At 38.7% G+C, this 14,232-nt stretch overlaps 1 protein-coding gene across 1 annotated transcript in view; it reads left to right on the top strand.

Moving 5' to 3' along the window:
* AGPAT5 (1-acylglycerol-3-phosphate O-acyltransferase 5) overlaps positions 1-14,232 on the top strand; it is a 128,528-nt gene that overhangs the window by 44,752 nt on the left and 69,544 nt on the right. Inside the window, exon 4 of the mRNA XM_034766359.1 lies at positions 6,648-6,737. Coding sequence (XP_034622250.1) covers positions 6,648-6,737 — 90 coding nt within the window. The remainder of the gene's footprint in view (positions 1-6,647; positions 6,738-14,232) is intronic.

Genomic DNA, 14,232 nt, shown 5'->3' with positions numbered 1-14,232 from the left:
GTTCTCTCCCCTATCCACTTGAACCCTCACACCAAAGTGACAGTTTCTGATGATCTTTTATTTCTCCTCTGCCATGCATTAGCAGAGTGCAAGAAGAGAATATGATCCATGGAAAGAGCACTACTGTTGCCTTTGCATCTAGTCACTATGTCTCTGGTGGTCTAATTCTGCCTTTATTATAATGCTAACAATTTAGGTTCTCTATTGCATCCACTATCACTTGGTGTCCAAAGTAATTTTTGTAATTTTCCAAAATCTTGCAGTGGCTCTCTGGAATATTCTGTGTTCAACTTCCTGACTACTATACTGATTGTTAATAGACTGTTCCTCTGGAAATTTGTGTGAATGTAGGCTACACTTTTATACAGAACGTAGTTATTAACTTAAACCTGTGTAGTTTTGTGTGCCCCACAACACTTTTCACACTATTAAAGACATTAAACAGAGATGGATATATTACTAATCCAGGGACACAAATGGAAGACAGTTTACAGACACTAGTATTGTGTGTATTTAAGAAAATGTATTTAAATTACTGAAAAGGGATACACCAGGACTGTAGTGCAAGCTAATAGGTATTTTTATTGTCTTTATCACACAAAACACTTCCTCCTCTTCCTGTTGATGCTCTGTCAGTGATGTCACTCACACTCCACTAAAACTTTCCAGTGATATGTACTTACGGAATACTCACGGAATTTATATTCCCTATCTCAGGTAAACATCCTGTTTGGAATATACACACATTTTGGCTACCTAGTTGTGCAGAATTCAGGCGCTAAGGAAACATAGTTGTAAACATAGTTTATTGTTGACCTAGAAACATGTTTTAAAGTACAGAGGGAAAAAATTGAAAATATAGACAGTGTGCTTATGGACTTCCAGAAATCTGTTTTGAGCCTACACATATATTTTGATATTATTCAAAAGCAGATACGTAGAAATTCAATATAAATTAGGGAACTGGATCTATAGATGATTGCATAGCTAACAAATTCCTTTTTTTTTTTTTTTTAATATGTATTTCTAATGGTAACAAACAAAGAAGCTGCTTACATTCATCTGCTATGGCACAGGATTGTTCTGTTAGCTAAAAATATAATAGCTGTGTATCTAAAACTGGCCTTAGTATTTTTGTGTGCATCTGCACAACAGTTTCTGCCCAGTCCTTCTCCACTAAAATGCAGCCATGCTGGATAAAAGGTCAGCAGAGAATTTGGGGAAAAATTAAGCAAAAAATATTATATATGCTTTTTTTTCTGTGCTTCCTTCCAGTCCCCTACTAGCCATCACTGCTTGTCTGGGTAAGTAGCCATGCCTCAACTGGCTATTAGCCTGTGGTAGTTTTGTGATTCCCTTCTGAGTTGGACAAAACAAGTAATGAGGAGTTAATGCACCATTGAATTTATGCTCCATTTTGATGCTATTTTTTGGAGAGCAATATGCTAACTGTGGCTCTCACTCTTCAAACAGAATATCACTGTTAATACTAGGTGGGCTTTTGCAACCCACAAAGTTCATTTGGGCAAGTTCATCCTCAGGTTAGCCAGTGTCTAAAAAGATGGACAAATTATATAAATATTTACCCCAAAAGGATTTTTCAGACTCTTCGGTAGTAGAAGCTGCTGTTCAGAGACCTAAGGGTGGATTAGTACACTCTATTTACTCAGATAAAAATAGAAAGAAAATGAATTTATTGGGAAAAAAAGTCTTCTCATCTTTCACATTAAGTTAAATTCCATGAATTACCAAATCACAGTGCGCTAACAATACCATCTTTGGAAGAAAATGTCAGTGTTTATTGACTTGCGCCTGAATGAACAGAGGAAACTTGCACATGCTGTCATAACAGAAGGTCTCCAAGTAGCATGACATGCCTTGATAGCATCTATCGACTTCAGATGCAGCAGCTAGAGCTGTAGCTACTACAATTTCTATCAGAAGGTATGCTTGGCTTAAATCTTTGGGACTGCCTCCTGAGAGCTAAAGTGGAGGATCTTCCTTTTAAAGAAGGAGGCCCATTGGGTACCACCACTGATGAGTTTCTGTAAAAGATGGAAAATAGATACACTGCCAGTTACTTGAGCATCTATCAACAGCACAGGAAAAGGCCACAAGTACTAGGTTTTAAATACCAAAGACAACATTACCCTTGATTGTCTTCTCACTTTACTCAAAGGAGACAGTAATATCACCAGCAATAGCCTCCTTGGCAGTTTTCTCAACCAAAGAGAAAGAGCTTCAAACTGAGATCAAGAGGCAATCAGGCATCTTGAGTAGCTGTGTTATTGGGCAGTATGTCAACTTTGTGACCTAAGGCCCGAGAGCTCTGATCCAGTCTTAATTCAGGTTCACTCTGCTCCATTTGGAGACTGGCTATATCATTTTTTCCCACTTGGACTTTTATAACCATGGATAAGGCTACGATTTGTTCATGGAGCTCGCAGAATTCACAGAATCCATGACTCCAGCAACCTCTGTGAATTCAGCCAGGGCAGCCAGGAGCTGCAGGGTCCCTTGCCGCCACAGTTGGCGGGGGGACCCCTGCAGCTTCCAGCTGCCACGGGAGGCAGGACCTCCTGGCCCCTGCGGGCGGTGGTGGGACCACGCCATAAATTCAACCAGAGCTGGGAGCAGGCTCCTGCAGCTGCCCAGCCTCAGCAGTCAGTGTGGGGGCCCCGCAGCTGAGCTCCCCATTTTGTCATGGATATTTTTAGTAAAAGTCACGGACAGGTCACAGGCTTCCGTGAATTTTTCTTTATTGCCCATGACCTGCCCGTGACTTTTACTAAAAATATCCATGACAAAATCTTAGCCTTACCTATGGACAAGTGGATTTTAGAGATTGTCCGCAGAAGATATTCAATACAATTAAAAAAAAAAAAATCCATCCTTCCAATCACAAGAACCTGCTGAGATCGGAGATTCTAGCTCTAGGAATAAGGAGGAGGTAATATGTACTGCACCTAACAGAACCTGCATCACTCAATCCTTGAGATGGTACTTCTAAAAAAAATTTATAATCTAATTTAAAATAAACCTGCACTCTTATATAACAGTAAAACTGAATAAAATAATAGTGCTTTACACTGACATAATACCATTCACTTGAGGGCCACAAAATGCTTTGAAAACATGAGTCGCATCAGTATCACGATCCTGCTATGAAGTAGATGGCCCTCATGCTCCAGGACTTCCACTGGTTGCCTAGAGGGGTCAGGAAGGAATTTTTTCTGCAGTACACAATTGGCTAGGTGTAGTGTAAGTTTATTTATTTAGCCTTCCTCTGAAGCAGAGACTGGCCAGAGCAGGAGACAGGATAACAGATGGTTTGGACTAGTGCTCTGAGGTGGTACAGAGAATCCTTTTTCTATATGTTGGACTGGTGTGTCTTGCTCACATGCTCAGGGTTATAACAGGTTGCCAGATTTCGGGTTGGGAAGCAACTTACTGGGGTTTTGGTGGTTCCCCCCCCCCCCCCTTTGAAGCAGTGGGCATGGTTCATATGCTGGGATCATCTGGGCATCTCACTTAATCAAGTCCTTGCTATTGCAGAAGTCTTGGGTATTCATGGCACTTTGGTCTCGCACAATCTCTCCCTGTGACACACACAAAAAGGTGGAAGCCTTTGCCTTAAATTAAACCTCAAGAAGCTCAATACTTTCATCAAGACGTCTTGTTTTTGTATTCTACCCTAGCCTTTATCATATCCTCCCTTTGAAAGATTGGCTTGCAGCTCGTGATTAAAGGACAGGCATTTACATATTTCCTCTTGTTCTTATTGCAAATACCTTAGTTTCATAGTGGGAGAGGACTACTTCCAGTACAGGATCCTTCCATTTGGACTTTATGCTGCCCCCATAGTATTCTCAAAATATCTATCAGCAGTGGCAGCTCACCTAAGAAGAAAGGGAATTCTCGTGTACCCTTATTTGGAGGATTGACTAATAAAAGTGTCATTAAAGGAACATCTTTGTAATGCTCTCCTCTGCACATGTACTCTCTTCAGAAGTATGGTTTCATGATAAACTCTAAGAAGTCACTCTAATAAATCAGTTATGAAATCTTATCTCTGTTAGACTCTGAGATAAGCAGAGTGCTTCTTCCTCAAGAGAGGTTCCTGAATGTAAAATCAGCAGTTGAAACTTGGCACTCTCAAAGGGTAATGTTCTATCTCAAGTTGATGGGACTCTTAACTTCAACAATATACGCATGTCTCAAAATAAGAACTTTACAGCATTGGCTGTCAGCCAACTACAGACAAAGTACAGACAGATGAATCAACAGCTTTCCATTCCAAAGAAAGTGCTAATATCTCTAGATTAGCATGGTCAACCTTATGATGTCCTCAAAGAGGTACCATTCAGTCCTCTTCCATCCATAACAGATACTGAATAATCCAACATAGAATGGTATGCTCACTGCTGCAGGTTCACAGTCCAGGAACATTGGGATCCCCCCAAAGACAACACTACATTAAATTACATTAAAACCTTATAGAGCTCAGAGCAATTTGTTGGGCATTTAAAAACATTCTAACCTCATGTCCAGCATAAAGTTGTTCAGGTGCTTATGGACAATATCTCTAATTTATATAAACAAGCAGGAAGGTGTCCATTCTTAATTTTGCAGTGAGGCAATGGGAAGGGTGCCCTCTCCACAACATGTGGCTATGCATCTAACAGGGAAAAACAGCAATCTGGAAGACCAGCTAAGCAGAATCGTGATAGCCACTGGTGAGCGGTCACTGAAAACTTCAGTGATACAGGAAATCTTCACATGCTAGGGACATCCATAGACAGACTTCTTCACAATGAAAGAAAATGCAAAATGTCAGAAGTTTTGATCGAGAGCAAAGACAGACAGACACATTCAATTTCAGATATGTTCCTCAGATAATAGAGCCAAAGTCTCCTATATGCTTTTCCTCCTATTATGTCTAATAACAGAGTGCTAGGGGGGACATGAAGAAGATAATTTTAATAGTGCCTATTTGGCCCAAGCAGCAATTGTTCACAGATTTACTACACATCTCAGAAGGGATGTACAAAACTCTGCCTGTCATTCCAGATTTGCGTACTCAACAGGATGGTTGAGTCTGCCATCTAAACACAAACTCTGTTCACCTTATTTAGGTTTCTAACGGAACTGAATGTATTGCCTATCTTGTTCCACTTCTGTTCAGGATATATTAGTGAGCTCTGGAAAACATTACATTTTAAAATGGAAAAGGTTCACAATGTGGGCAGAGGATGACGATAATGATCCCATCTCACGGCCTCAACCTAATGTATACCTGAGTACTTCCTCCAGCTCAAAATAGCAGACTTATCACTCTCTTCAATTTAAGGTTCATTTATTAGCCTTATCTGCCTTCCATTCTCTCAATGATAATAAATTGGTGTTTGCTATGAGACAACATTTACTATCCTATTGAAAATCCAGCATCCTCTTGGGATCTTAATTTAGTTTTCATATATTTAATGAAACATCTATTTGAGACTATAAAAGAATGTTCTTTACTTATGTGTTTAAATCTCTCAAAGATTTTTATTGAAAAAAATCAATGCAAGTAATCTAGTATAGTACTTAGAAAAAGCAGTAAATGTGCAGCAATGATGAAAAGATGATTTGGTAAGATAACAGATTTTAATTTTGAACATGCAAAAAGATTGCTATTTATAACAATGAGGAATTTATTTTTAAGAGGCAAATTTTATTTATATCCTCTTTTTTATCTTTTTTGCTTTAGTTGTGTTTCTCTCTTTCTTTTCAATCTTAATAGTGCGATCAGTCTCTCAGTTTTAAAATGTTAATAGTAATATGTCTGGAACAAGCTATAAAACTAATCTTTTCCAGGAAATGGTTTAGTTTTTCATAAGATTTCCCAGTGAAAATGCTATTGTTGTGAAGAATCTTTTGCCTTCTAAAACAAGTAGTTATTTTAATTTATCTGAGTATCATCAGTATCTAACTTTCTCTTTGCAATTACCAGACTTTCTTTTATTTGTGAAACTATATAATAGTGTGATATGATCAGTGCTGCTTGTTACTACATACGCACATACATACATACATACATACATGTATCTACAATATGATACCTATTACATGTCTTCAGTATTTGTTTTCTGTTGCTATTTACAGCATGACGCCCAGATTTGAAAATTCTGATCTGCAAATACTTATGCAGATGAATAACTTTACTCATGTGAGGAATCCTATTAATCTCAGTGGTACTACTTGCATTAATAAAGTTACTTCTGTGTGTGTATTTGTAGGAATAGACCCTCGTGTCAGTTCCAGTGTTGTCTTCTGAATCAGTAACATTGTTAAACAAGACAGGTCAGGTGTTTTCTAATTATCTGTGTGGACATTGTGATCTATATGTATAGCACTTCTCCTTATATGTAACTTTGTTAAAGAGTATGTATTGCTTATGCAAATATAAAATGGTGTGTCTTTCATCCTGAGAGAGAATGTTCTCTACTATGCAGGCTGCTAATTTTATCTCAATAGATGCTTCTAATGACCTGTCACCATAATATCTAAAATTGTTTTTATCCAAATTCAAACATTTGTTTTTTCATCAAATGTAGTATCTGATAAATACTAAATACTTTTCATTTTAAATTTTTATGTCCTAGCATGGAGGAATCTATGTAAAACGAAGTGCCAGATTTAATGAAAAAGAAATGAGAAACAAGCTGTGGGCCCAGGTGAAAGCTGAGACTCCAGTAAGATTACACTTTTTTCTCTTTATTTTATTATTATTATTTTTAAATAATCAATATTTGTAACTGTAATGACTGCAACAGAGGGATTAGAAATAACTAGTATCTGTAAATTACAAGACAAGCAACCATATGCATGTTTTCTTTATGTATTTTCACAGACTATTCTTAGAGCTACCATTACAGCAGCTGAGTTTCTTTCCAGAAACAGCCAATTTCACTGTTCCCTATATTTTAAAATATCATCTTGCTTACTGTAGTAATGCCTGTCAGACTGATTTTTTTAACTGTATATCAAATTAGTTTGATCTTTTGAAAGTCAAGAAACATTCTTACAAAATGTTAATTAATCAGCTATCAGGATGATTAATCATTTTTAATGTAAATGACATTTTAAAACTGAATAACTTTGTCTGCTACAGGGAAAATCTCTTGATAATTTTCTATTTGAAGAACAACTGTTACTGCCAAGTGACTTTTCTCATGACTCCCTCTATGGTCCGTGGTTCAGTGGTTGGAATCACTATGCTTTCATTTGTATTAGTTACTGTACATTAATATCTTGTGTTTTCCCCCTTATTGGCTTGTTGCATTATAACCCACTTGGTAATACTTGAGATATCTCAGTTGATCAGCTATGCTTTAAATTATATGAAAAAGGAATCCTACAAAAAGTAGAAACATGGACAAATTGCTATGGATGAGAATAAAAGAATAGCACAGCATGTAGGGACAAAATCAGAAAGGCTAAGGCACAAAATGGGTTACACCTACCAAGGAACATAGAAAGGCATTAAGAAGAAGTTCTATGAGTACTGTAGGAGCAAGAGAAAGACAAAGGAAAGTGTAGGTCCTCTACTTAGCGGGGAAGGAGAGCTAATGATGGATGACATCAAGAAGTATGAAGTGTTTAATGCTTATTTTACTTCAGTCTTCACTAAAATAGTTAATTGTGTCCAGATACTTAACACAATTAACCTTAATATTTAGATAAGTTAAGCCTGGTCTACACTTAAAAGTTAGGTCAACATAGCTGCATCCAGTCAGGAATGTGAAAATCTACACCCCTGACTGAGGTAGCTATGCCAGCCAAACCCCCAAGATAGACACAGTTATGACAACGGAATAATGCTTCTGTCAACATAGCTGCCATCATTTAGGAAGATGATGTTTGAACACTGATGGCAAAGACCCCTACCATTGATGTAGGCTGCATCTACTCTAACAGAGTTTTGCTGCCATAACTACAGCTATGTGGCTGTGCCGGTATATTCTCTGTAGTGTAGGCATACTTCCAAACGTATACAAGTTGATGGAATTCCCCTTTGGGTACTTAAGGAACTAGCTGAAGCAATCTCAGAATTACTAGCTATTATCTTCGAGAACTCATGAAGGATGGGTAGGATTGGAAAAGAACAAACATATGGCCCATCTTTAAAGAGGGGAACAAGAGGACCCAGGGAATTATAAACCAGTTCGCCTAACTTCGGTTCCTGGAAGGATACTGGAACAAATCAGTAAACAATCAGTTTGTAAGCATCTGAAGGATAATAGGGTTATAAGTAATAGCCAACATGGATTTGTCAAGAACAGATCATGCCAAACCAATCTAATTTCCTTTCTTGACAGGGTCACTGGCCTACTGGATAGAGGAGAAGCAGTAGACATGGTATATCTTGGTTTTAATAAGGCTTTTGACAGAGTCCCACATGACATTCTCATAAGCCAACTAAAGAAATAAGTCTGTCCTGTGTCCAGTACCATTCAATATTTTAATTAATGACTTGGATAATGGAGTGGAGAATGCGCACATAAAATGTGCGAATAAATCCAAACTTGGTGGGGTTGTAAGTGCTATGGAGGAAATGTAAAATACTATACTTAGGAAGGAAAAATCAAACGCACAACTACAAAATGGGGAATAAATGGCTGAAAAGAATCTGCAGATTATGGTGGATCACACTTTGAGTATGATTTCCATTCCATACTGCTAAATGCAGTGCCTTGCATGGTGTCAGGTATCAGAGGGGTAGCCGTGTTAGTCTGGATCTGTAAAAAGCAACAGAGATTCCTGTGGCACCCCACCCAAAGTGGTGAATGCCCACTTCGTTGGATGCAAGTGGGCATCCGACGAAGTGGGCATTCACCCACGAAAGCTTATGCTCCAATACATCTGTTAGTCTTAAAGGTGCCACAGGACCCTCTGTTGCTTTTTACAGATCCAGACTAACACAGCTACCCCTCTGATACTTTGAGTATGGGTCAAGAAAGTGATGCATTTTGAAAAAGAATGGTGATCAAACTGTTCTCCATGTCCACTGAAGGCAGGACAAGAAATAATCAGCTTAATCTGCAACAAGGGAGATTTAGGTTAGATGTTAGGAAAATCTTTCTAACTATAAGGATAGTTAACTACTAAAATGGGCTTCCAAAGGAGATTGTAGAATCCCTGTCTTTGTAGGTTTTAAGAACAGGTTAGACCAACACCCGTAAGGGATGATCGGTATGAGGGGCTGGACTAGATATCCTCTGGAGGTCCCTTCCAGGCCTACCTTTGTGTGTGTATTTCATAGAAACACTTTTAGTGATGAGTTTTAATGATGGGACGTGTTTTAAAGCTGAAACCATGGTAAAGATTATTTGGTCTTAATACTCTTCAGTGTTCAAGGATTCAGTTTGGTATGATTTTCTTCAAATATTAAAGTGGCCTTTATGAATAGTCAATCAAAAGAGGTTTATACTTGATAGTATGTTTTCAGTCAAAGCTCTGATGTGCTTACTTAAGGCCCTAATTCCAGAAGGCATTCGTATTCAGGACAGCACTTAAGCACATTCTGTCCTCAATCAGGGCTTAGTATGGACATGTTTTGTTAGGATGAAAAGAACAAACTTGTCTGTTTAGATTTATAAAAGTAAGAAGTGGATTTAAGTTATGACAACCAAATATTTAACAGAGTTTTTCTGTAGGTCTTTGGCTAGTGCAACGGTCAGCAACCTTCGGCACGCGGCCCATCAGGGTAATCCGCTGACAGGCCGTGAGACATTTTATTCACATTGAGCATCCGCAGTCATGGTCCCCCACAGCTCCCATTGGCTGGGAACAGCGAACCGCAGCCACTGGGAGCTGCGGAGGGCCGTGCCTGCGGATGGTCAACTTAAACAAAATGTCTCGCGGCCCGCCAGTGGATTACCCTGGTGGGCCGCGTGCTGAAGGTTACCAACCCCTGGGCTAGTGTGTGAAATGTCATTGAGTTTTGCAATGCTAAACTCTATTTGCCCTGTGTGAGAACTTTTTTTTTGTGGATAGGTAAGTGATATAGTTATTATTAGGGCATGGTGGAAGGCAAATGAGTACATGTGACTTGGTTGTTAAATTTTCATGACACTTCTGTAATGCTGGCTTAGTTCAATTTTAGTAACTATATATTATCGTATCTATGTTTTGTGCGTATATTTTGTTTTTTAAAAGGGCCAAATTCTGCCCTATGTTATATGGGTAAAATTTACTTTGAATTAAGTTATACCTAATTGCAATTTCATGTTATAAATTAACAATAAATACTCTGAAAATTGTTGGCTGGGCTGCTTAAAAATATTTCTGCTAATGAAAGTGATCAGTTTTTGCACAAAGCAAGCTTACATTCAAATATTTATGTAATATATCTAACCACTATAAGTATTAATATTACAGTGAAGTCAGATTTATGCTGTTGCATTTATGTTTGAAATTTCACCACATGAATACATTAAATATGTGTGCTTCCTGTCAATCTGGATAGGAATCCTTCCATTTTCGTTCAAGCTCAACGTGCCATGAAATAATAGCAAAGTGAACATATACACTGCACTTAACTCGTACTAGCAAATGGCAGATACCTAAGGTGCAAAATAACCTACAGAAGAAAATGCTTGCATCCAATACTTTGTCCTCTCATCACAAATTAGAACCATTTTATTCTCTCTGTAAATAGTATATTAATTGTTATAAATCTGCAGAAAGAATCTTTCTCTGCCTTTATCACGCACAAAAATGTCTCAACATAATTTGAAGACCCAGCTTGAAGTAACCATGAAAAATAAATAGTTGGAAAAATCTTCCCTTTCCCTGTTTTGAGATATGAGATTGTATCAGGATTTTGGGTGCTTCCAGTATTTAAATTTGAGTCACTAAAGTCTAGGACATAAATTCATAGACTTTAAGGTCAGAAGGGACCATTATGATCATCTGACCTCCTGCACAACGCAGGCCACAGAATCTCACCCACCCACTCCTGTAACAAACCCCTAACCTATGCTGAGTTATTGAAGTCCTCAAATCATGGTTTAAAGACCTCAAGGTGCAGAGAATCCTCCAGCAAGTGACCCGTGCCCCACACTGCAGAGAAAGGCGAAAAACCTCCAGGGCCTCTGCCAATCTGCCCTGGAGGAAAATTCCTTCCTGACCCCAAATATAGCGATCAGTTAAACCCTGAGCATGTGGGCAAGACTCACCAGCCAGCACCCAGGAAAGAATTCTCTGGAGTAACTCAGATCCCACCCCATCTAACATCCCATCAGAGACCATTGGGCATATTTACCTGCTAATAATCAAAGATCACTTAATTGCCAAAATTAGGCTATCCCATCGTACCATCCCCTCCATAAACTTATCAAGCTTATTCTTGAAGCCAGATATGTCTTTTGCCCCCACTCCGCTGTTCCAGAAATTCACTCCTCTAATGGTTAGAAACCTTTGTCTAATTTCGAGTCTAAACTTCCTAATGTCCAGTTTATATCCATTTGTTCTTGTGTCCACATTGGTACTAAGCTTAAATAATTCCTTTCCCTCCCTGATATTTATCCCTCTGATATATTTATAAAGAGCAATCATATCTCCCCTCAGTCTTCTTTTGGTTACGCTAAACAAGCCAAGCTCTTTGAGTCTCCTTTCATAAGACAGGTTTTCCATTCCTCGGATCATCCTAGTAGCCCTTCTCTGTTCCAGTCTGAATTCATCCTTCTTAAACATGGGAGACCAGAACTGCACACAGTATTCCAGATGAGATCTCACTAGTGCCTTGTATAACGGTACTAACACCTCCTTATCTTTACTGGAAATACCTCGCCTGATGCATCCCAAGACTGCATTAGCTTTTTTAACGGCCGTATCACATTGGTGGCTCATAGTCATCCTGTGATCAACCAATACTCCAAGGTTCTTCTCCTCCTCTGTTACTTCCAACTGATGTGTCCCCAATTTATAACCAAAATTCTTGTTATTAATCCCTAAATGCACGACCTTGCACTTTTCACTATTAAATTTCATCCTATTACTATTACTCCAGTTTACAAGGTCATCCAGATCGTCCTGTATTATATCCTGGTCCTTCTATGTATTAGCAATACCTCCGAGCTTTGTGTCATCCGCAAACTTTATTAGCACATTCCTACTTTTTGTGCCAAGGTCAGTAATAAAAAGATTAAATAAGATTGGTCCCAAATCCGATCCCTGAGGAACTCCACTAGTAACCTCCTTCCAGCCTGACAGTTCACTTTTCAGTATGACCTGTGGTAGTCTCCCCTTTAACCAGTTCCTTATCCACCTTTCAATTTTCATATTGATCCCCATCTTTTCCAATTTAGCTAATAATTCCCCATGTGGAACTGTATCAAATGCCTTACTGAAATCGAGGTAAATTAGATCCACTGCGTTTCCTTTGTCTAAAAAATCTGTTACCGTCTCAAAGAAGGAGATCAGGTTGGTTTGACACGATCTACCTTTTGTAAAACCATGTTGTATTTTGTCCCAATTACCATTGATCTCAATGTCTTTAACTACTTTCGCCTTCAAAAATTTTTCCAAGACCTTGCATACTACAGATGACAAACTAACAGGCCTACAGTTACTCGGATCACTTTTTTTTTTTCCTTTCTTAAAAATAGGAACTGTGTTAGCAATTCTCCAGTTGTATGGTACAACCCCTGAGTTTACTGATTCATTAAAAATTCTTGCTAATGGGCTTGAAATTTCATGTGCCAGTTCCTTTAATATTCTTGGATGAAGATTATCTGGGCCCCCCAATTTAGTCCCATTAAGCTGTTCGAGTTTGGCTTCTACCTCGGATATGGTAATATCTACCTCCATATCCTCATTCCCATTTGTCTTCCTACCATTATCCGTAAGCTCCTCATTAGCCTCATTAAAGACTGAGGCATAGTATTTGTTTAGATATTGGGCCATGCCTAGATTATCCTTAACCTCCAGTCCATCCTCAGTGTTTAGCGGTCCCACTTCTTCTTTCTTTTTTTCTTCTTTATTTATATGGCTATAGAACCTTTTACTATTGGTTTTAATTCCCTTTGCAAGGTCCAACTCTACATGGCTTTTGGCCTTTCTAATTTTATCTCTACATGTTCTGATCTCAATAAGGTAGCTTTCCTTGCTAATCCCTCCCTTCTTCCACTCCTTGTAGGCTTTCTGCTTTTTCTTAATCACTTCTCTGAGCTGCTAGCTCATCCAGCTTGGTCTACAACTCCTGCCTATGAATTTCTTCCCCTTTCTTGGGATGCAGGCTTCTGATAGTTTCTGCAACTTTGACTTGAAGTAATTCCAGGCCTCCTCTGCCTTTAGATCCACAAGTTCTTCAGTCCAATCCACTGCCCTAACTAATTTCCTTACCTCTTTAAAGTTAGCCCTTTTAAAATCAAAAACCCTAGTCCTAGATCTATTTTTGTTTATCCTTCCATCTAGTTTGAACTGAATTAGCTCATGATCACTTGAACCAAGGTTGACCCCTACAACCATTTCTTCTATGAGGTCCTCACTACTCACCAAAACCAAATCTAAAATGGCATCCCCTCTTGTTGGTTCTTCAACTACTTGGTGAAGGAATCCATCAGCTATCGCATCCAGGAAAATCTGAGCCCTATTATTATTACTAGCACTTGTCCTCCAGTCTATATCTGGGAAGTTAAAGTCTCCCATGATCACACAATTCCCATTAGTGTTTACTTCATTAAAAAGATTAAAGAGGTCTCTATCCATATTCAAATCGGATTCCGGCGGTCTGTAGCACATCCCAAGCACCATCTCAGGGGAGGCTCTAGTAGCTTTCTTTCCCAATGTGATTTTTGCCCAAACAGACTCTGTCTTATCCATTCCATCACTTCTTATTTCTTTACAGTCTACCTCACCATTGATATACAATGCTACTCCACCACCTTTGCCTTTATTTCTGTCTTTCCTAAACAGCACATAGCCTTCAATACCTGTACTCCAGTCATGACTACTATTCCACCATGTTTCTGTTATCCCTATAATATCTGGTTTCACTTCCTGCACCAGTAGCTCTAGTTCCTCCATTTTGTTACCTAGGCTCCTCGCGTTAGTGTACAAACATCTTAATTTTTGCTGTTTGGCTTCACTGATATTCTTTACCCGATTAGGCACAGACATTCTACCGCCAGTATCACCTGTTAGATTGGTATCTACACTACTCTTCCTCCTTACGTCCATTCT

This window comes from Trachemys scripta, chromosome 3 (assembly GCF_013100865.1).
Source record: "Trachemys scripta elegans isolate TJP31775 chromosome 3, CAS_Tse_1.0, whole genome shotgun sequence".
Classification (NCBI taxonomy): Eukaryota; Metazoa; Chordata; order Testudines; family Emydidae; genus Trachemys; species Trachemys scripta.
Note: the sequence above shows the minus strand (reverse complement) of the source record. Positions and strands in the feature narration are given on the sequence as shown.